The following is a 24,108-nucleotide window of genomic DNA, read 5'->3' as shown; positions in this document are numbered from 1 at the left end:
TTTGGAAACGAAGATCACTAAGAGCGTGCTGTTCTTCAGCGTAATGCCTAGCAACCGGCTGTTCAGATTTCTTCTGGATTAGGGCAGCCTTAACGGCGGATCTATGTAAGGCAAAGCGTTCTCTGGCGTTACGTATGGTTTTGCCTACATATTGGTATTTGCACGGGCAAGTTATAAGGTAAATGATGTGAGTAGTTGTGCAACTTAGCACGTGCCTTATTTTGTAGGATTTGCCAGTGGAGCTAGAAGAAAAGGTGGATCCTGGATTCATATATTTGCATGTCTCGCAGCCTAGGCATTTATAACATCCAGCAGATTTAGTCAGAAAATTGGTAGCTGGCATCTGGTCAAAACCTGTGATGTCGGTATGAACGACGTGATTTTTTATGCTCTTGCCCCTTGTATGACACATCATGGGCCGTTTGTTTCGCAGTGTACTGAGTTTGTCATCTGTAGTTATAATGGGCCAAAGTGCATTAAGTGCCCGTGGAACAACTGGGCTGGCGATGTTGTACCGAGAGACAAACGGTATTATTTTTTGGTCACTTTTGGTTTTCTGTTGAAGAAGGTCACTTCTGTTCATGTTGGCTACTAGTCGTTCCTGTAGCTGGAGGGGTCCTTTCTTGTATCCTCTATTCTGGAAACGCTCAGTTACTTTGTTTAACGCACCTTTAAGGTGGTCCGGGTCGCTGGTAATTCTTGCAGCTCTAATATATTGCGATTAGGGAGGCCTGTTTTGAGGGCTGCCGGGTGGTGACTATTGTACCGAAGTAAAGTGTTTTTATCAGTAGGTTTGTGATACACTTCTGTGTATATCTTCTGATTTTTAATAATGACGTTTACATCCAGGTAATTTAGTTGATTTGAATCCCATTGTGCTGTAACTTTAATTGGAGAACTCCTACTGTTGATAGTGGCAATCAGAGTGTCAAATGTTGCTTTGCCTCCAGTCCATAATATAAAGACATCATCGATGTATCTAGAATAGAAAGCTATGTGTTGTTAAAACTCTTCATTATTGAAGAACATAGCACGTTCTTCAAAAAACATATAGACGTTTGCAAAAGAAGGGGACACATTGCTTCCCATAGAGCACCCACTGGCCTGGCGATAAAATTTTCCGTCAAAAAGGAAATAGTTGCGGGTTAGCGTTAGTTCTAACAGTTGGAGAAATAATTTGTGATCCAAACTGGACATCTGTGTGTCGGTTAGAAACGCTTGCATGGCTTCTAAGCCTTGGTCATGTGGAATGCTTGTAAACAAGCTGCAGATGTCTACTGTACAGATGATTGTCCCAGCCGGTACGGTGTCGATGGTATTAAGTTGATTGAGGAAGCTGGTAGTATCCTTCGTGTAGTTGGTTTGTTGACTGATTAAAGGCTGTAAGATACTGTCCAGAAATATGGATATGGGCTGAAACAGTGCATTCTGTGCAGAAATGATGGGTCTGCCGGGTGGACGATCCATGCTCTTGTGAATTTTGGGTACTAGAAACAACAACGGTACTGTAGGAAATTCCTGTTTTAAAGAGCTGCATAGTTTGGTAGAAATCAAACCGGTCGTATTGGCTGCTTCAAGTATGTTGTCTAGTTCTGTTTTGTATTGTTTTGTAGGGTCACCGGTCAGCGCTTCGTATACCGTGGCATCTGTCAGTTGGCGATATGCCTCTGACCTGTAGTCGGATAGGTTCATTATAACCCACTTCTTCTAAATTTGATCCCACTTCTTCCAACCCGTCCATAAAAACGTTCACCCGACTGCTGGACCAGTCCGTCAGTAAATATACAGGTGCCACGCACAACGTACACCATAACCTTTCACGTTCTGAATTCCAAGCCCTTAAGAACTTAGGGTCCTACAAGGATATCGTTATACGTCCCGCCGATAAAGGGGGGGGCATTGTTATAATACCGTTTGTCTCTCGGTACAACATCGCCAGCCCAGTTGTTCCACGGGCACTTAATGCACTTTGGCCCATTATAACTACAGATGACAAACTCAGTACACTGCGAAACAAACGGCCCATGATGTGTCATACAAGGGGCAAGAGCATAAAAAATCACGTCGTTCATACCGACATCACAGGTTTTGACCAGATGCCAGCTACCAATTTTCTGACTAAATCTGCTGGATGTTATAAATGCCTAGGCTGCGAGACATGCAAATATATGAATCCAGGATCCACCTTTTCTTCTAGCTCCACTGGCAAATCCTACAAAATAAGGCACGTGCTAAGTTGCACAACTACTCACATCATTTACCTTATAACTTGCCCGTGCAAATACCAATATGTAGGCAAAACCATACGTAACGCCAGAGAACGCTTTGCCTTACATAGATCCGCCGTTAAGGCTGCCCTAATCCAGAAGAAATCTGAACAGCCGGTTGCTAGGCATTACGCTGAAGAACAGCACGCTCTTAGTGATCTTCGTTTCCAAATTATTGACCACATTCCCAACAGCTTACGAGGAGGGGACAGGGCAGGTATCCTGCTCCAAAGAGAGGCAAGCTGGATGTTCAAGTGCGACCCAACGGTCTTAATGAAAGAATACAATGGAGTATCTTCTAGCTGCACCACCTGCCTTCGTGACATAACCCTTGCCAATGCCAAGTACTACTTCCCCATTCAAAACCCTACATATTCCATGCATTTGTATTACGGCTAACCAGCCGTCAGTGTACACGGCATGAACTGTACTTTAAGATGTGGACAAGGACAGTAGCAGCATATACTAGCCGCAAAATTAACATATTGTCTATTTAATTCCACAAGCATCTTGTATTGTTCTCTCACTATGACATGCATGTTCTTTTTAATACTGTATACATTCTACTGATTATATTCCAGCCTAGTTCACACACAGCCCCGCCAGTGGACCTCCGTGATCGGGAAGCCGCAGCATGCCGGGTAACCATGACTACAGCGTCTTCCGTTGCCCAGGCAATGTCGGAATCCCGTGATGCGCCGGAACCACGTGACGGAGGCGGCCGCACGTCACACACACCAGAACGGAAGCTCCACGCTTCCCCGATCACCGCTGTCACCCACGCCCTCTGGGTCTCCTTCACTATAAAGGTAACATTTATCACATTGTACACTTCACTCTGTTTGTTCACCTTGACAAAGGGGCGTTTGCGCCCCGAAACGTTGGACCACTACTTTCTTTGCCGTTATGGAATAAAAGCACTTGCACTTTAAACCTGATATCCACAGTCTCCGAGTGCCGCTGATTGTCCTATTGGAAAATTGTTTGCATACTTTCTCCAGATGGCACCGGAGCACCATTAAAAGTGGAGGGTGAGTGCCGATCCGAGCATTTTTTATTTATATATATATATATATATATATATATATATATATATATATATATATATATATATATATATATATATATATATATATATATATATATATATATATATATATATTTATTTATTTATTTCACACTGCTCAAAAAAATAAAGGGAACACTAAAATAACACATCCTAGATCTGAATGAAATATTCTTATTAAATACTTTATTGTATATATATTTATACATATATGTGTATATGTATAAAATTGTATATATATATATATATATATATATATATACACACATATACATATATATATATATATATACATACATACACATACATACAGGTTGAGTATCCCTTATCCAAAGCGCTTGGGACCAGAAGTATTTTGGATATCGGATTTTTCAGTATTTTGGAATAATTGCATACCATAATGAGATATCATGGCGATGGGACCCAAGTCTAAGCACAGAATGCATTTATGTTTCATATCCACCTTATGCACACTGCCTGAAGGTGATTTTAGCTAATATTTTTAATAACCTTGTGCATTAAACAAAGTGTGTGTACAGTCACCCAATTCATTTAAGTTTCATATATACCTTATACACACAGCCTGAAGGTCATTTAATACAATATTTTTAATAACTGTATTAAACAATGTTTGTGTACATTGAGCCATCAGAAAACAAATGTTTCACTATCCAACTCAAAAAATTCCATATTTTGGAATATTTGGATATGGGATACTCAACCTGTGTGTGTGTAAATATATATATATTTATCTCTAACGTCCTAGTGGATGCTGGGGACTCCGTAAGGACCATGGGGAATAGACTGGCTCCGCAGGAGACAGGGCACTTTAAGAAAGAATTTGGATTCTGGTGTGTTCTGGCTCCTCCCTCTATGTCCCTCCTCCAGACCTCAGTTTGAATCTGTGCCCGGACGAGCTGGGTGCTACTTAGTGAGCTCTCCTGAGCTTGCTATAAGAAAGTATTTTGTTAGGTTTTTTTTTTTTCAGGGAGATCTGCTGGCAACAGAGTCCCTGCATCGTGGGACTGAGGGGAGAAAAGCAGCCCTACTCTCTGAAGATGGTGTCCAGTAGCCTAAGAAGCAGGACCTATTAGCTCCAGAGGGATCGTACACAGGATCTCACCCTTTGTCGTCCGGAGCCGCGCCGCCGTCCCCCTCGCAGAGCCGGAAGACAGAAGCTGGGTGAAAGAAGCAAGAAGAAGACTTCAAAATCGGCGGCAGAAGACTCCAGTCTTCAAACTGAGGTAGCGCACAGCACTGCAGCTGTGCGCCATTGCTCCCACACTACACCCACATACTCCGGTCACTGTAGGGTGCAGGGCGCAGGGGGGGGGGGGGGGGGCGCCCTGGGCAGCAATTAGGACCTCTTGGCAAAAGTGGACATATATACAGTTGGGCACTGTATATATGCATGAGCCCCCGCCATTATATTATACAGAAACGCGAGACAGAAGCCTGCCGCTGAGGGGGCGGGGCTTCTTCCTCAGCACTCACCAGCGCCATTTTCTCTCCACAGCTCCGCTGAGAGGAAGCTCCCCAGGCTCTCCCCTGCAGCTTCACGGTAGAAGAGGGTAAAAAGAGAGGGGGGGCACATAAATTAGGCGCAAAAACATAATATACAGCAGCTACTGGGTTAACACTAAGTTACTGTGCGATTCCTGGGACATAGCGCTGGGGTGTGTGCTGGCATACTCTGTCTCTCCAAAGGGCCCTGTGGGGGAACTGTCTTCAAAAAAAGAGCATCCCCTGTGTGTGTCGGTACGCCTGTGTCGACATGTTTGACGAGGAAGGCTATGTGGAGGCAGAGCGGGAGCAAATGGATGGGGTGTCTCCGCCGACAGCCGATTGGATGGATATGTGGAAGGTTTTAAATGATAAATGTTAATTCCTTGCATAAAAGGTTGGATAAAGCTGAAACCTTAGGACAGTCAGGGTCTCAGCCCATGCCTGATACGATGTCGCAGAGGCAGTCAGGGTCTCAGAAGCGCCCACTATCCCAAATTGTTGACACAGATACCGACATGGATTCTGACTCCAGTGTCGATTATGATGATGCAAAGTTACAGCCTAAAGTGGCAAAAGCCATCCGTTATATGATTATAGCAATGAAGGATGTGTTGCACATCACAGAGGAAACCCCAGTCCCTGACAAGAGGGTTCATATGTATGGGGAAAAAAGGCAGGAGGTGACCTTTCTCCCTTCACATGAGCTAAATGAGTTATGTGAAAAGGCTCGGGAATCTCCAGATAAAAAACTGCAGATTTCCAAGATGATGCTTATGGCGTATCCCTTCCCGCCAACAGACAGGTTACGCTGGGAATCCTCCCCTAGGGTGGACAAAGCTCTAACACGCTTATCCAAGAGGGTAGCCCTGACGTCACAGGATACGGCCACCATCAAAGATGCTGCAGATATAAAGAGGGTACCCTGAAGTCCATTTATACACATTCAGGTACCTTACTAAGGCCGGCAATTGCGTCAGCCTGGGTATGTAGTGCGGTAGCAGCATGGACGGATACCTTATCTGAGGAACTTGATACCTTGGACAAGGATACTATATTAATGACCCTGGGGCATATAAAAGACGCGGTCCTATATATGAGAGATGCTCAAAGAGACATTAGCCTACTGGGCTCTAGAATAAATGCAATGTCGATTTCTGCCAGAAGGGTCCTGTGGACTCTGCAATGGACAGGCGATGCAGACTCAAAAAGGCACATGGAGGTTTTACCTTACAAGGGTGAGGAATTGTTTGGGGAGGGTCTCTTGGACCTGGTCTCCACAGCTACTGCTGGAAAGTCAAATTTTTTGCCATATGTTCCCTCACAACCTAAGAAAGCACCGTATTACCAAATGCAGTCCTTTCGTTCACAGAAAGGCAAGAAAGTCCGAGGTGCGTCCTTTCTTGCCAGAGGCAGGGGCAGAGGAAAGAAGCTGCACAACACAGCTAGTTCCCAGGAGCAGAAGTCCTCCCCGGCTTCCACTAAATCCACCGCATGACGCTGGGGCTCCACAGGCGGAGCTAGGCCCGGTGGGGGCGCGTCTCCGAAATTTCAGCCACAAGTGGGTTCACTCCCAGGTGGATCTCTGGGCAATAGAGATTGTGGCTCAGGGATACAAGCTGGAATTCGAGGAGATGCCCCCTCACCGATACCTCAAATCGGCCCTGCCAGCTTCCCCCTTAGAGAGGGAAATAGTGTTAGCTGCAATTCACAAATAGTATCTTCAGCAGGTGGTGGTCAAGGTTCCCTTCCTTCAACAAGGAGGGGGTTATTATTCGACCAGGTTTGTGGTACCGAAACCAGATGGTTCGGTCAGACCCATTTTGAATTTAAAATCCCTGAACATATACCTGAAAAGGTTCAAGTTCAAGAAGGAATCGCTCAGAGCGATCATCGCAAGCCTGGAAGGGGGGGGGGGGGGGATTTTTTGGTGTCTCTGGACATAAAGGATGCATACCTTCATGTCCCCATTTATCCCCCTCATCAGGCGTACCTCAGATTTGTGGTACAGGATTGTCATTACCAATTCCAGACGTTGCCGTTTGGTCTCTCCACGGCACAGAGAATATTTACCAAGGTAATGGCGGAAATGATGGAGCTCCTGCGAAAGCAAGGGGTCACAATTATCCCATACTTGGACGATCTCCTCATAAAGGCGAGGTCCAGAGAGCAGTTGCTGATCAGCATAGCACGCTCTCGGGAAGTGTTACAACAGCACGGCTGGATTCTAAATATTCCAAAGTCGCAGTTGATTCCTACGACTCGTCTGCCCTTCCTGGGCATGATTCTGGATACAGACCAGAAGAGGGTTTATCTCCCGATGGAGAAGGCTCAGGAGCTCATGACACTGGTCAGAGACCTATTAAAACCAAAACAGGTGTCGATGCATCACTGCACGCGAGTCCTGGCAAAAGATGGTGGCATCATACGAGGCCATTCCCTTCGGCAGGTTCCATGCGAGGACCTTTCAATGGGATCTGTTGGACAAGTGGTCTGAATCACATCTTCAGATGCATCGGCTGATCACCCTATCCCTCAGGGCCAGGGAGTCTCTCCTGTGGTGGCTACAGAGTGCTCACCTTCTCGAGGGCCGCAGATTCGGCATTCAGGACTGGGTCCTGGTGACCACGGATGCAAGCCTCCGAAGGTGGGGGGCAGTCACACAGGGAAGAAATTTCCAATTTTCCATATTTTCGCCATATACGGTGATAATGTTGAGCCGTCACATCCTTCCTAGCCTCTATCAGCGTAGGAATGACCTCATCTGGAATGCCTTTTTCTGCTAGGATCCGGCGTTCAACCGCCATGCCGTCAAACGCAGCCGCAGTAAGTCTTGGAACAGACAGGGCCCCTGTTGCACAAGTCCTGTCCTAGAGGCAGAGGCCACGGGTCCTCTGAGCATTTCTTGCAGATCTGGATACCAAGTCCTTCTTGGCCAATCCGAAACAAAAGTATTGTTCTCACTCCTCTTTTCCTTATGATTCTCAGCACCTTGGGTATGAGAGGAAGAGGAGGAAATACATAGACCGACGGGAACACCCACAGTGTCACCAGTGCGTCCACAGCTATCGCCTGAGGGTCTCTTGACCTGGCGCAATATCTCTGCAGCTTTTTGTTGAAGCGGGATGCCATCATGTCCACCTGTGGCAGTTCCCACCGACTTGCAATCTGCATGAAGACTTCTTGATGAAGTCCCCACTCTCCCGGGTGGAGTTCGTGCCTGCTGAGGAAGTCTGCTTTCCAGTTGTCCACTCCCGGAATGAACACTGCTGACAGTGCGCTTACGTGATTATCCGCCCAGCGAAGAATTGTGGTGGCTTCTACCATCGCCACCCTGCTCCTTGTGCCTCCCTGACGGTTTACATGAGCCACTGCGGTGATATTGTCTGACTGAATCAGAACCGGTTGGTCGCGAAGCAGGGACTCCGCTTGACGTAGGGCGTTGTATATGGCCCTTAGTTCCAGGATGTTGATGTGAATGCAAGTCTCCTGACTTGACCACAGCCCTTGGAAATTTCTTCCCTGTGTGACTGCCCCCCACCCTCGGAGGCTTGCATCCGTGGTCACCAGGACCCAGTCCTGAATGCCGAATCTGCGACCTTCGAGAAGGTGAGCACTCTGCAGCCACCACAGGAGAGACACCCTGGCCCTGGGGGATAGGGTGATTAACCGATGCATCTGAAGATGTGATCCGGACCACTTGTCCAGCAAGTCCCATTGGAAGGTCCTCGCATGGAACCTGCCGAAGGGAATGGCCTCGTATGATGCCACCATCCTTCCCAGGACTCGAGTGCAGTGATGCACTGACACCTGTTTTGGTTTTAATAGGTTCCTGACCAGTGTCACGAGCTCCTGAGCTCGCTCTATCGGTAGATAAACCCTTTTCTGGTCTGTGTCTAGGATCATGCCTAGGAGAGGCAGATGAGCTGTAGGAACCAACTGCGACTTTGGAATATATAGAATCCAGCCGTGTTGCCGTTACACTTCCAGAGAAAGTGATACGCTGTTCAGCAACTGCTCTCTTGATCTCGCTTTTATGAGGAGATCGTCCAAGTACGTGATAATAGTGACACCTTGCTTCCGCAGGAGCACCATCATTTCCGACATTACCTTGTGAATATTCTCGGGGCCGTGGAGAGACCAAATGGCAACGTCAGAAATTGGTAATGACAATCCCGTACCGCAATTCTGAGGTACGCCTGATGAGGTGGATAAATGGGGACATGAAGGTATGCATCCTTTATGTCCCGAGTCACCATAAAATCTCCCCTTTTCAGGCTTGCAATGACCGCTCTTAGCGATTCCATCTTAAACTTGAACCTTTTCAGGTATATGTTCAGGGATTTTAAATTCAATATGGGTCTGACCGAACCGTCTGGTTTCGGGACTACAACATGGTCGAATAATAACCCCCTCCTTGTTGAAGGAGGGGAACCTTGACCACCACCTGTTGAAGATACAATTTGTGAATTGCAGTTAACACTATTTCCCTCTTGTGGGGGGGAGCCGGCAGGGCCGTCGGTGAGGGGGCATCTCCTCAAAGTCCAGCTTGTATCCCTGAGACACAATATCTATTGCCCAGAGATCCAACAGGGAGTGAACCCACTTGTGGCTGAACTTATGAAGGCGTGCCCCCACCGGGCCTAGCTCCGCCTGTGGAGCCCCAGCGACATGCGGTGGATTTTTGTAGAGGCCGGGGAGGACTTCTGTTCCTGGGAACTAGCTGTGTTGTGCAGCTTCTTTCCTCTGCCCCCGCCTCTGGCAAGAAAGGACGCACCTCAGACTTTCTTGTTTCTTTGTTCGAAAGGCTGCATTTGATAATGTTGTGCTTTCCTAGGCTGTGCAGGAATGTAAGGCAAAATATCAGAATTACCAGCTATAGCTGTGGAGACCAGGTCCGAGAACCCTTCTCCACACAATCTTCAGCCTTCCATATGCCTCTTAAGTCGGCATCATCTGTCCATTGCATATTCTACAGGACACATCAAGCAGAAATCGACATAGCTTTGACTCTAGGACCCAGTATACTCATGTCTCTTTGGGCAATATACATACATATATATATCTCTTAAGACAGCATCTTTAATAAATAGGGTCTCAATCTCTGCTGATAAGGTACCTGTCCACGCTGTCACAGTGCTATAAACCCATGCCGACACAATCGCCGGTCTGAGTAGTGTACCAGAATGTGCGCGCTATCTGCAGGATCCTTGAGAATAGTTGTTACGTCAGGGCTACCTTTTGGGCAAACGTGACACCCTAGGGGAAGATTCCCATCATATCCTGGCCCTAGTAGGGAAAGGATACTCCCTGAGAATTCTTTGTGGGAAACTGCAGTCTAATGTCTGGAGATTCCCACTCTTTTTCATCATGAGAGGAGGGAAATTTACCTCAGCTTTCTTCCCCTTAAACATGTGTACCCTTGTGTCAGGGACAGATGAGTCATCAGTGAAATGCAAATCATCTTTTATTACAATAATCATATTTAATACTTTTCTGCCATTTTGGCTGTAACTTTGCATTATCGTAGTTGACACTGGAGTCAGACTCCGTGTCGATATCAGTGTCTATTATTTTGGATAGTGAGCATTGAGAGACTCTGAAGGTCTCTGCGACATAGGGACAGACATGGGTAGATTTCCTGTCTGTTCTCTAATCTTTTGTGCAATAAATTCACCCTAGCACTTAATTACACATATCCAAACAGGTGTCGGCGTTGTCGACGGAGACACCCTCTCGCACACATTTGCTCTATCTCCTCCTTAGGGGAGCCTTTTACCTCAGACATGTCGACACACACGTACCGACACCACACACTCAGGGAATGCTCATCTGCAGACAATTACCCCATAAGGCCCTTTTGGGGGGGGGGGGGAGGAAGAGAGAGAGAGAGAGAGAGAGAGAGAGAGAGAGAGAGAGAGAGAGAGAGAGAGAGAGAGAGAGAGAGAGAGAGAGAGAGAGAGAGAGAGAGAGAGAGAGAGAGAGAGAGAGAATGCCAGCACACACCCCGGCGCTATTAACCCAGGAATAACACAGTAACTTAATGTTAACCCAGTAGCTGCTGTTTATATTGATTTTGCGCCTAATTATGTGCCCCCCCCCCCCTCTCTTTTTACCCTCTTCTACCGTGTTACTGCAGGGGAGAGACTGGAGAGCTTCCTCTCAGCGGTGCTGTGGAGAAAAAACATTGAGCTGGTGAGTGCTGAGGAAGAAGCCCCGCCCCCTCGACGGCGGGCTTCTGTCCCGCTTTCATGTACAATTTTGGCGGGGGCTCATACATATATACAGTGCCCAACTGTATATTATGCAAACTTTTGCCAAAGAGGTCTCCAATTGCTGCCCAGGGCGCCCCCCCCCCCCCCCCCCTGCGCCCTGCACCCTTACAGTGACCGGAGTATGTGGGTGTAGTGTGGGAGCAATGGCGCACAGCTGCAGTGCTGTGCGCTACCTCATATGAAGACTGGAGTCTTCTACCGCCGATTTCGAAGTCTTCTTGCTTCTTTCACCCGGCTTCTGTCTTCCGGCTCTGCGAGGGGGACGGCGGTGCGGCTCCGGGATCGGACGACAAAGGGCGAGATCCTGTGTACGATCCCTCTGGAGCTAATGGTGTCCAGTAGCCTAAGAAGCAGGACCTATCTTCAGAGGGTAGGGCTGCTTCGCTCCCCTCAGTCCTACGATGCAGGGAGTCTGTTGCCAGCAGAGCTCCCTGAAAATAAAAAACCTAACAAAATACTTTCTTATAGCAAGCTCAGGAGAGCTCACTAAGTAGCACCCAGCTCGTCCGGGCACAGATTCAAACTGAGGTCTGGAGGAGGGACATAGAGGGAGGAGCCAGAGCACACCAGCATCTAAATTCTGTCTTAAAGTGCACATGTCTCCTGCGGAGCCCGTCTATTCCCCATGGTCCTTACGGAGTCCCCAGCATCCACTAGGACCAGAGGCGTCGGAACTGGGGGGGCAAGGGGGCAGCTCGCCCCCCCCAAACAGAGAGGCGCCGATCATTTATAGGAGGAGCGATGTGCGGTCAGGTGAAAGACCGCACATTACATCCTCCGCTCCGTGCAGTGAACGTCTAATCAGTCCCAGCGCTACCCGCCCCGCAAGGTCTGCAAAGCAAGGAGGCGCTCTCCCTGCTCTGCTACCTTGCTGATATGCAGTGTTGCTGCCGGAGCTCCGCCTGTCACACTGACTGGCAGCGGCGCCGGCAGCATGAGCAGAAGCTCTTCACACTCTGGTCTCCCCCCACGCTCCTCCCCGCTGCACTAGTCAAAACAGGCAGCAGTGTCGCCCCTCCAGTCCTCCCTCCCCTCCCCACTGAAGACACAGCAGTCTTCAGCATCACTCACCCCTCCCCTGCTATCAGCGGTGGGTTCACGTACGGGACAGCAATGCACAGACAGGAAGTCATGTGATGTACACCTGACTGCACTGACTGGAGGAGCCAGCAGCCACAGGAAGAGGAGCAGCCAGCCACACAGAGGGACGAAGACTCTGCAGAGGCTCAGGTACTGTAGTGCTGCCTCATATAATTAAGGGGAGAGGGAGGAGGAGAAAAACTATCACATTAATGTGTGTTGGGGGGAGGGGGTGTCATAATAATGTGTGCTGGGGGAGGGGTGTTATAATGTGTGCTGGGGGAGGGGTGTCATATTGTGTGCTGGGGGGAGGGGGGTCATAATGTGTGCTGGGGGGAGGGGGGTCATAATAATGTGTGCTGGGGAGGGGGGGGGGGGGGTGTCATAATAATGTGTGCTGGGGAAAGGGGGTGTCATAATAATGTGTGCTGGGGAGAGAGGGGGGGGATCATAATAATGTGTGCTGGGGAGGGGGGGTGTCATAATAATGTGTGCTGGGGAGGGGGGGTGTCATAATGTGTGCTGGGGAGGGGGGTGTCATAATAATGTGTGCTGGGGAGGGGGTGTCATAATAATGTGTGCTGGTGAGGGGGTGTCATAATAATGTGTGCTGGGGAAAGGGGGTGTCATAATAATGTGTGCTGGGGAGGGAGGGGGGGGGTCATAATAAGGTGTGCTGGGGAGGGGGTGTCATAATGTGTGCTGGGGAGGGGGGTCATAATAATGTGTGCTGGGGAGGGTAGGGGGTGTCATAATAATGTGTGCTGGGAAGGGGGGTAGTGTGATATTAATGCATGCTGGGGAGGGGGGTAGTGTCATATTAATGTGTGCAAGGGAGGGTGGGTAGTGTCATATAAATTTGTGTTGGGGAGGGGGTAGTGTCATATTAATGCGTGTTGGGGAAGGGGTAGTGTCATTAATGTGTGCTGGGGAGGGGGGTAGTGTCATTAATGCGTGCTGGGGAGGGAGGGGGGTCATATTACGGATTGCTAATGAACATAAGAAACTGGGTCACTGCGCATATGTAACAGAAACCTAATGCAGCATCTTTCTATTCCACGGAACCTTCACCTTGGTTCCAACATCAATTAACCAATAGAAAAAAAGGAGTAATAGAAAATAGCGCAATCATCTCTTACCACACGTTCTCACTTATTAAAATGCATAGAAAAAACATGTAATCACCCTTGTAAATATGTTGTAATTTCCTCATATTGTCTGTAAGTTCATAGGATGTTGCCAATATAGGGGGTCATTCCGACTTGATCGCACACTGCAGTTTTTCGCAGCGCAGCGTTCAGGTCACTACTGCACATGCGTATGCACCGCAATGCACAGGTGCTTTGTACGGGTACAAAGCGGATCGTTGCTGAGCGATGGATTTAATAAAGAATCCATTCGCACAGCCGATTGCAAGGACATTGACAGGAAGAGGGCGTTTGTGAGTGGCAACTGACCGTTTTCTGGGAGTGGTTGGAAAAAGCAGCCGTGTCCAGGCGTTTGCCGGGCGGGTGTCTGACGTCAATTCCGGCACCAGACAGGTTGAAGTGATCGCAGCGGCTGAGTAAGTTCAGACCTACTCAGAAACTGCATAAAGTGTTTTTGCTGCGCTCGGCTGCACATACGATCGCAGACTTACATAGCGAAAATACACTCCCCTGTGGGCAGCGAGTATGCGTTTGCACGGCTGCTTAAAACAGCTAGCGAGCGATCAACTCGGAATGACCCCCATAGAGAGATCCTTCAATCCCTTATGTTCTGCAATTCATAAGGTGAATTCACATTTCCACAACATATAGTGATTCTCATAAAAGAGAAAGAAAGACCAGCATTGCAGATATCTCAAGGTAATTGGCTCCAGTGTCTGAATGTGCTTTGTGTTCCAGCGTGCGTTCCACCTATGTGCGCATAACCGGAAGTTAAGTCTTTCCAGGTTCCTTATCATACCAATGTAAAGACTTGACTTCCGGTTATACGCACATAGGTGGAACGCATGCTGGAACGCAAAGCGCATTCAGACATTCTGCATTGCTTAACACTTTATAATGTTTTAAGCGTGAGCACCTGCTCCTCATTAGAAAAGGTATAAAACCTCGATCAATGTCACTAGCCACCAGACGCTTCTGAGGAAGAACCGCAAGGTTTGAAACGCATTAAGCGTGAGTGGCTTTTTTACCCTCAATCCATTCATCTTCGTTAGCTCTTTTAGAAAATTTCCCATACATATTTGTATCAAATTCTTCATTTAAGCGCTGCTATCCTCTTCTTTTTTTGTTCCCATATTTACAGGACTGACTAATCCTGTTCTTATAGCAGCAGCTAAATTAGAACATCATCCCAATTTGCGCCTGATTTTAACCTTGGTTAAAACTTTTTCATGAGTGGCTTCTAACACTGACTAACTGAGTTATACTACCCTGAGCTTGGATACCACGTTTGGGTTGCTGGAGTGTCCGGGCACTTTCTTTTCCTACCGATTACCATTAGGTCCAGTTGGGTTATGAGATGAACCATCGCCAGTCGTGTGTTTTTTACATGCTTGTGTATAATATATGAAATGTGAGTGCTATGTACATTAAATTTGTCCAATTACCTTTTAGTTATCTGTACTGCTGGTCTTTCTTTTCCTGTTGTGGAAACTTGTGGAAACGGGAATTCACCTTATGAATTGCGAAACTCATTTTATGGACATTTAAGGATCTCTTTATATTAGCAATATCCTATGAACTTACAGACGATGGGGGTCATTCCGACCCAATCGCACGCTGAGCTTCTTCGCAGCCGTGCGATCGGGTCGGAACTGCACAGCGACGCCTCCAACAAAGAAAGCTGTTGCAGCGGTGACCACAAGAAGATTGACAGGAGGAAGGCGGATCCATCAACTCACCGTTTTCGGGACGTGGAGATCCGAACGCAGGTGTGTCGAGGCGTTTGGAAGGCGGATGTCTGACGTCAATTCCGGAACCTGCAACGCTGAAGTGATCGCACAGGGTAAGTGTTACCCTAGTTTAGTTATGCACAAAACTTTTTTTGCATAGCAGGGCTGCTCAAGCGATCGCAGCCTTGTATGCAAAAATCCACTCCCTCATAGGCGGTGTCTACTTGATCGCACGGGCAGCAAAAAGTTGCAGCGTGCAATCAGGTCAGACGTTCCGCTAGACGTTCACGGCGCGCTGTGAGGAAGTCTGCCGGCAGACATCACCATCTCCCCCAGAGAAGGACGATCACCATCAAGGGACATCCGGGCATTCGGAAACGCACCACGGAGGAGGTAAGGAATTCATCCCCACCTCACCGTATACGGAGCAGCTATACGAGTAATATACCCACACATCATACCAATTGCCACATGGGACTTTTGCCTAATTAAGGACGCGGTTTATACATGGGCTAATCCCACACATTGGGTAAGCTAGGGACATCACCTAAGCGGTTCAGTAAAGCTTTACCTATTACAACGGCAGATGAGAGTAAGACGCAGCATAGCGCTTCACACTGCCATTCACGTTGGTTGTTTGTATATGTTTGTGTTCTGTCTTTGTCTCTGACAATATATATGTTTGTTTGTCAAGTGTACCGGTACTAGGATTGTACACTATAATTCCTATTCCCTATATACTTATATAGGAACCAGCCATTCATATATCGCTTCCATAGCCCCCCATGGCCATTCCAGTAGAACGGGAACATGCTATATCATCACAGCTGTTTTTAAGTAATATTTGTCAAGTAATAAACCTCTTTGAATTTACCAAAACTGAGTACTTTATATTTTATTCCTGTTGGGTAGTGCGCAGGGAGCAACCACCAATTTTTTCTTCCCTCTAAATCCCCTGTCAGAGTTCCTGGCCTCACCCAAACCCTACCTGTAACTCCCCCCCCCCCAGTGCCCCTTCCCTCACCCTCCCTGTAACTCCCCCCTCAGTGCTCCTCACACTCCATCTAGCTCCCTGTTAGCATCCCTGCCCTCACCCTCCCTGTAAGTCCCCCTCAGCATCCCTGCCCTCACCCTTCCTGTAACTCCACCTCAGCATCCCTGCCCTCACCCTCCCTGTAAGTCCCCCTCAGCATCCCTGCCCTCACCCTCCCTGTAAGTCCCCCTCAGCATCCCTGCCCTCACCCTCCCTGTAAGTCCCCCTCAGCATCCCTGCCCTCACCCTCCCTGTAACTCCCCCTCAGCATCCCTGCCCTCGTCCTCCCTGTAACTCCCACGGCCACTACAATCAGTCACCTCGGCACCAGCACTGCACTGGTCACTGCTAATGTTTGATCTACTCTCCCTGCTACATGGGGCACATGGTGGGAAACTAGAGGGACATGGGAGAGCTGAAGTGACATCATACAATCAGACATTCTGGTCTCTAATTACAGATGTTGCCACGATACATATGCATGGGCATATGCATTGCGGCAAGCTGCAGCGTACGCTGTGCTGCCACTAGTCACAGCTGGTGATTGCACCATTGAAGTCTATGGCGTGCATGCCATAGATGCGGGAATACTAGCCACGCCATCCATGTCGTGATGATGAGCGTGGTTACATCTGTACATGAGGCAGCCAAAAAAAATTGTATGCTTTTCTGGGTGTGGGAATTTAGTGTGGATCTGGCCTTCTCAATGTATTTTATGTGGATCTGGCCTTTAGCGATTCAGCAATTTAGGGGCGCCAAAATGAGATTATATCTTGCCCCCCCCCAGCCTAAAAACGTTCTGACGCCCCTGACTAGGACGTTAGAGAAAACAGACCTAATCCCATAGATTGTAAATTTGTGAGCAGAGCATTCCTACCTCTATGACAGTATGTTATCATCCAGTTGTCTTATCATTGTGTCCAGTTGTAAAGTGCAACGGAATTTGCTGCGCTATATAAGAAATGGTTAATAATAATTTAAAGCGCCTCCATGGCAACACTGCTGCGTGTGCTGGGCGGATGTAAAGAGCTGCAGCTGCTGCCAGGTAAGGGGATGGGAGACCTGGGCCCGGGTAATTAGTAAACCTATTAGAAATCCAGCTAATTCAACTGCATGGCTGTTACCATCTCTGTGCCTCATTTGCTGATCTCCTTGGTGGCAGAAACTGCCAAAGACTCATTAATACCCCTGTCACTCCGCAACCTCTGAACACAGGTTTTTGGCACATGAATGCGCATAACCCGTGTTCATGTGCGGTGTGAAAGATGCCAGGGTTTAAATACCGGGTCGAGTGACGTGTGTTCAACCCGGCTCACTGTGCAGTGTGAACGGGAGCTGGGCCGATGCAAACCATTTCCCACTCACTCTCTATGTACGGGCGGCGCTTCGAGGCCTGCCGCGTCACCGCTGAAATAAGCAACCCGGCAATATGCCAGGCTGCCGACTGCGGTGTGGAAAGGTGCCTGAGGTGGGTCGCACCCTGGGAGCTCCCGTGTCAGGATCCCGGGTGTGACCTGCCTCAGGCAGCACACATCAGGCTAACAGAAAGCGGACAGCTGCCGCAAGCTAGCAGAGAACCATAGGTGGCTGTGCAGCTTGAAAGCTACAACCTTTTTTAGAAGCAGAAAATGGAAGGATGAAAATAAAATTGTGAGGAACTGTTCTGGTTACCTACAGCTGACTTAAGACTCCTATAATGACTAATTCTCATTTTAGGTTTTCACTTTCACCTTTGCCACACAACAACAGCCACAGTCAATGGCTGCTTTATTATCTTTGGCTAGTAATACTGCTGCCTTTTAATAATCACACACAGTATCCCTACTTATAGCTACTGGATAATATGCTATCTTATGTATTATGGGTTTTGTGTTACAGCAGCTGTGTAGTACCTAGCATTATTGATATCAAAATAACATAAATATAATGTTTAAAACAGAGTAAAGCTGCATACACACTAGACGACGTCACTATCAGCGACATGCTCTAGTGCAGGCCTGGCCAACCTGTGGCTCCCCAGCTGTTGTAAAACTACAAGTCCCATCATGCCTTGCCACAGTTTTGCTATTAGGGAATGCTAAAACTGTGGCAGGGCATGCTGGGATGTGTAGTTTCACTACATCTGGAGAGCCACAGGTTGGCCAGGCCTGCTCTAGTGTTTCCCCTCCCGAACCAGGCAGTCGGCAGCCGCCCGTACACACTGAGCGATATGACCGTTCATATCGCTCAGTGATGTCATGCAGCGGTCGGCCGTGCATGCAGCTCCTGGACAACAGTACAGATAGAGCATACATGCACTGCCGACAGCAAAGATAATTGCCGACCCGCGGGGCCACACATTGATTATCACTGGCTGCATACATACTTGCCGGGAAAATTAGCAACGTCGCTCAGGAAGGGGGAAAACTGAGTGACGTCGCTCATTTTCTCGGCAAGTGTGTATGCACCTTAAGCAGTGAGTGTCATGAAAACAAAAGGACAAACCAGATAGACAGACGACCACCAGCAGCAAACCACATTAATGCTGTGCATTCAAAAGTAGCAAGTTATGGAAACTGCGTCAGAAAAACAAACCGTATGTTACCGTCATGAATTATTCAGAATGAAAACTTGATCAGAAGCCACTTAACAAAAAAAAAAATATATATTATATATATATATATTATATATATATATATATATATATATATATATATATATATATATCTCTCTCTCTCAAAGTGATCAGTTTAGTTATAAAGCGGTCAGTTTCTTTTTTTTTTTTTTTTATGTAAGTTACATGCTGATAATACACTATTCCAGTGGTTCCCAAATACAGTCCTCAAAGCACCCCAAGTTCACATTTTCAGAATATCCATGCTTAGGTACAGGTGAATTAATTAGTACATCAGTCAAAACAGCAAGCAATTGGGAAAAACCATGCTGCACTGCAGGTGGGGCAGATGTAACGTGCAGAGAGATTTGACTGTTAGGATCCTGTACCCAATCCAAATTTAGTTGTGCACCAGCAGCAAGAGTAAGCCACAGATTTGACAGTGTGGGGGACTCAATTATTTAATGGGCGCCCAAAATTGCATTTCCCTGTCACTTTACATGGGGCGATATGCAATTGTTTGGGCGCCCATTGTTTTCTCTCAGTCTGCAGTGCCAGCTTTAGCCACATAAAATGGCTAAACAGTGACTATATTGCAGGGCACGACGCAAATAGTGCCATTTGGAAATGAGTGCACGAGGGCTGGTAACTCATTGCCCCAGTGTAAAGTATTACAAATACTCGTACTAAAGGCATACCCAAGCAACAGTAACAATACTCAGTCTACAAAGATATAGCTTCCATTGCTGTGAAAAAGCAACAGTGAAGCCTCAAAATATTCAAGAGCAGAGACACTCACCAGACCTGGGAAAAGTTATAAGGCAGCTAAAGATGCGTCCTCATACACTTGCACAAGTTGTACCAGAGTGCACAAGGTCCTGGAGGACATGGACATTCTTTCACAAAGAAACGGTGCATATAATTTACATAGATAAAACTGGGAAGCGACAAAACTACATTGCTAGCTTGAACTGATAAATTTGATGAGCGACACTCCAAACAATTGAATTCCCCCGTTTTTTTTTTTGTCGTTTTTTTACTGCATCTGCAATGGGAATAGGATGCAAAATAAAAAAATAAAAGTACCCTACTCATCTTCGAGCACCTGTTGCTATGGGAGTCTAGCAACACACGGCATATAGACACCGGGGAGAGGGTTGGGCAATTCAAATGTTTTCCCTCACAGCTATCACTATGTGGCTCAAAACAGAGCAATTCAATTGTTCTGGTACCCATTAGCCGTGGGAGACATTTCTTTTCACAGCCAGCTATGGGGTTGAGAACAAAACTGCAAAAAGTCCTAACCAGGACTTTAGGCTGGTTTAGCTGCTATACTAGCTAAACTAGTGTTCACTCTAGGCTGTTTTGGCAGGGCGCCGCGCCCTGCCCGTTTTTTAGCAGGCAAAACCCGCCCTGCCCCCTTTTGCGGCGCCCTGCTAGAACAGCCGCCCGCTTCCTGCCCTCCCGGCGTGTATAGATGCCGTGCGCATGCGCGCGGCATCCATTCACGCATTGGGAGAGGGCTGGGGGAAGCCCCGCACCGACGGAGGTGCTGGGCACGCCCCCAACAGTGACATCACCGGCCACAGACGCTCTCTATAGTAGCGTCTGTGGGCCGCACCGCCCCCTAAAATGACGTAGGTGTGGCCACGCCCCCTAATTTGCGTGCCCCCCCCCCCCCGTTTCGGACGCGCGCGCGGCTTTGCATGTGCCCCCGGAGTCCGGCCCCTTTTCACTCCTAGAGTGAACACTATAAAACCCCATCTATTTGGGTGCGTCAGAGCAACTAGTGGATTACACCAACAGGCGCCAATTGCTTTTAAAAGAATTGAAGTGCACCCTAAGTGTCTGAGGGAACATCTATGGCTGAATTTGAGGACACACTTACATCCTCTTTATAATGATTTTGTCATCAAGTGAAGAACTAAAAATAACTGGATAGCAATATATTCTAACCAATCAGCAATTCATCAAAATATACTATGGGAATAGAGTGCATCCGGAAAGTATTCACAGCGCTTCACTTTTTCCACATTGTGTTATGTTACACCCTTATTTCAATTTGGAATAAATTCATTTTTTCCCTCAAAATTCTATACACAATATCCCATAATGACAACATGAAAAGTTTGTGATTTTTCCAAATGTATTAAAAATAATAATAAAATACACAGCATTTGAGCTCAAGTGCGTTCTTTCCACTGATCAGCCTTGAGATGTTACTACAGCTTGGAGTCCACCTCTGGTAAAATCAGTTGATTGGACATAATTTGGAAAGGCACACACCTGTCTATATAGGGTCCCATACTTGACAGTGCATGTCTGAGCACAAACGAAGCATGAAGTCAAAAAGAATTGTCTGTAGACCTCCGAGACAGGATTGTCTCGAGGCACATATAGGAGGAAGGCAGTGGCCTCCAACATCTGTAAATTGAATAAGTTTGGAACCACCAGGACTCTGGCCGAACGTCTAAACTGAGCGATTGGGGAAGAAGGGCCCTAGTCCAGGAGGTGACCAAGAACCCAATGGTCACTCTGTCAGAGCTACAGCATTCCTCTGTGGAGACAGGAGAACAATCTCTGCAGCAATCCACCAATCAGGCCTGTATGGTACAGTGGTCAGATGGAAGCTACTCCTTAGTAAAAAGCACATGGCAGCCAGTGCGGAGTTTGCCAAAATGCACCTGAAGGACTCTCAGACCATGAGAAACAAAATTCTCTGGTCTGATCAGACAAAGATTGAACTTTGGTGTGAATGCCAGGCTTCATGTTTGGAGGAAACCAGGCACCTCTCATCACCAGGCCAATACCATCCCTACAGTGAAGCATGGTGCTGGCAGCATCATGCTGTGGGGATGTGTTTCAGCAGCAGGAACTGGGAGACTAGTCAGGATAGAGAGAAAGATGAATGCAGTAATGTACAGACACATCCTGGATGAAAACCTGCTCCAGAGCGCTCTTGACCTCAGACTGGGGAGACTGTTCATCTTTCAGCAGGACAACGATCCTAAGCACACAGCCAATATATCAAAGGAGTGGATTCAGGACAACTCTGTGAATGATCTTGAGTGGACCAGACTTGAATCCGATTGAACATCTCTGCAGAGATCTGAAAACGGCTGTGCTCCAACGCTTCCCACCCAACCTGATGGGAGTTTGGGAGATGCTGCAAAGAGGAAAGGGCGAAACTGCCCAAAGATAGGTGTGCCAAGATTGTGACATCATATTCAAAAAGACTTGAGGCTGTAATTGCTGCCAAAGGCGCATCAACAAAGTATTGAGCAAAGGCTGTGAATACTTTTTTACGGGATCCGGTCTTTAGGTCGACAGTAAGTAGGTAGACACTGTCTAGGTCGACCACTATTGGTCGACAGTAAGTAGGTCAACAGTGACTCTAGGTCAACATGACAAAATGTCGACAAGTTTTTCACATTTTTAAAAAAAAAAGTTTTTTTTTATACTTTACGATCCACGTGGACTACAATTGGGAACAGTAAGTAACCTGTGCCGAGCGCAGCGAGGCACTTTGCCCGATGCATGGCAAGCGAAGAGAGCCATGCGAGGGGACACTGTGCACAAATTTGGGTTCCCCATCACTTTACGGAGAAAACGACACCAAAAACAGTCAAAAACCTCATGTCGACTTTTTGACTTGTCGACCTAATGCCCATGTCAACCTAATTGCAATGTCAACATTCAGTGGTCGACCTAAGTTGGGTCGACCCAACGACCCATACCCGCAGCAGCATTGGGGTTTTGGAATCAATTCTAATAAAACATCATGGCCCCCTTTTATCAACGAGTCTCCTTGCTGGAAACTTGTTTTTGGAGTTAAATGGGACCAATCGCTATTTAACAAGGGTAATAGTGCTGCTAACTAGCAGTGCTATTGGCCTTTCATATTCTCCATACTGCGGCACTCTAAACTGTATTTAAGAACGAGCGCTATTTCTGAAATAGCCTTGTCTGCTCCGGGCAGACATTAGGACACCACTGCAGTGGAGTCCGTCCTGCGCTCCGGCTCCCCCCTCCCGCAGCAATCCTGGCATGCATCACGCCTGCCGGGTTGCTATAGAGACAGGAAGCCCGAGGAGTCCCAAATGGCCAACCCATCCGGAAATCACTACTGCGCATGTGCTGGAAATTACCTTATTCCGGCACATGTGCAGACTCTCCCAGATCATTCATCAGCGCTGATGTAAGGTAAACATCAGCACTGACGCAGCAAATACCGCATTCGCTCGCTGTGGCATAGGCTCTTCTTAAATAGAAGATTGAAATGCCACTATACCACGGCGGGGAAAACGGTATTTTGCAATTCGTATTTTTCATCATGATAAATGAGGGCCCATGTCACCTAAGTACAAAACAAAGGCCCCTATTTATCATGCCTTGGAAAGAAATAAATAGCACATGATAAAATACCAACCAATCAGCTCCTGACATGTTTGAAAAATGAGTTAGGAGCTGGTTGGCTGGTACTTTATCACCGTCCTATTTATCACCCTCCAATAAATCTGGGCCAAAAATCATGGTGCGTGCCATGAATGGCGGGCTTTGAAGAAGATCAGAGAGCCATGTCCATTCCTACTCTGAACACAGGGTGGTCTACCTGTTCGGGCAGTCACACAACATTGCCAGACACAGGTATAACAATGTGTCCTCCCCAAACCTATTGTGCTCACATGGTATACTGGCAGACATCCCATAATTGCAGTTCTTACATTGTTGCAAAATACAGATAATATAAGAAACACTATACGCAACCACTTATACACATGGACGAGGCGCACACACACAGCCCAATAACTGTAACCGGCTACAGTGAGAGACGCCTCACAGGAACAGCTGCGCACAGGGCCTGTATATACACACAGTGCGGGGAGCCCGGGGCTGCAGTGTGCGGAGGGATCACAGGGACACATGCGCACTATAAGGCCCCACCGACATGCGCGGCCTTACTCACCTTCTCCTCCACAGCGTGCACCACGATAGACGGGTACTTGCGGCTCAGCCAGCGGAAAAAGGCCGGGACTCCCATGTTACAGGCCGGTCGGTTACAAGACCAGCAGGCCGCAGATCACACACGCTACGCAGAACGAAAGAACTAGGCTACAGGAAGTGGTGCAGTATGACGAGAAATACGTTTCAAGACGTCGAACGAGTAGTAGGCAGGGCCGAGCCGCTCAGTGGCCATATTTGATCAGGGCATAATGCCCTTATAGGGTGCTGTACCACATCCGGTGCTTCTCAAATAGAGGGTTTTATTTTTCTAGGACAATAATGCGTAGATCAGCGTCTCACGTCGCTACGTTCATAGGATACCGAGATGATAGATTTTTGTTTGCATGCCCATAGGGCTGCAATGCATACAAAAATCTGCAATTTCGATGGGGATTCGATCACGTGCTGT

At 47.5% G+C, this 24,108-nt stretch overlaps 1 protein-coding gene across 1 annotated transcript in view; it reads right to left on the bottom strand.

Moving 5' to 3' along the window:
- The window catches only part of XRN2 (5'-3' exoribonuclease 2), a 188,747-nt gene extending 164,923 nt beyond the window's left edge, over positions 1 to 23,824 (bottom strand). Inside the window, exon 1 of the mRNA XM_063918183.1 lies at positions 23,662 to 23,824. Within this exon, the coding sequence (XP_063774253.1) occupies positions 23,662 to 23,736 (75 nt within the window). The 5' untranslated portion in view covers positions 23,737 to 23,824. The remainder of the gene's footprint in view (positions 1 to 23,661) is intronic.
- Positions 23,825 to 24,108: the final 284 nt, after the last annotated feature.

This window comes from Pseudophryne corroboree, chromosome 4 (assembly GCF_028390025.1).
Source record: "Pseudophryne corroboree isolate aPseCor3 chromosome 4, aPseCor3.hap2, whole genome shotgun sequence".
Taxonomy (NCBI): Eukaryota; Metazoa; Chordata; class Amphibia; order Anura; family Myobatrachidae; genus Pseudophryne; species Pseudophryne corroboree.
The sequence above is the reverse complement of the archived record's forward strand: the minus strand, read 5'-3'. Positions and strand labels throughout refer to the sequence as shown.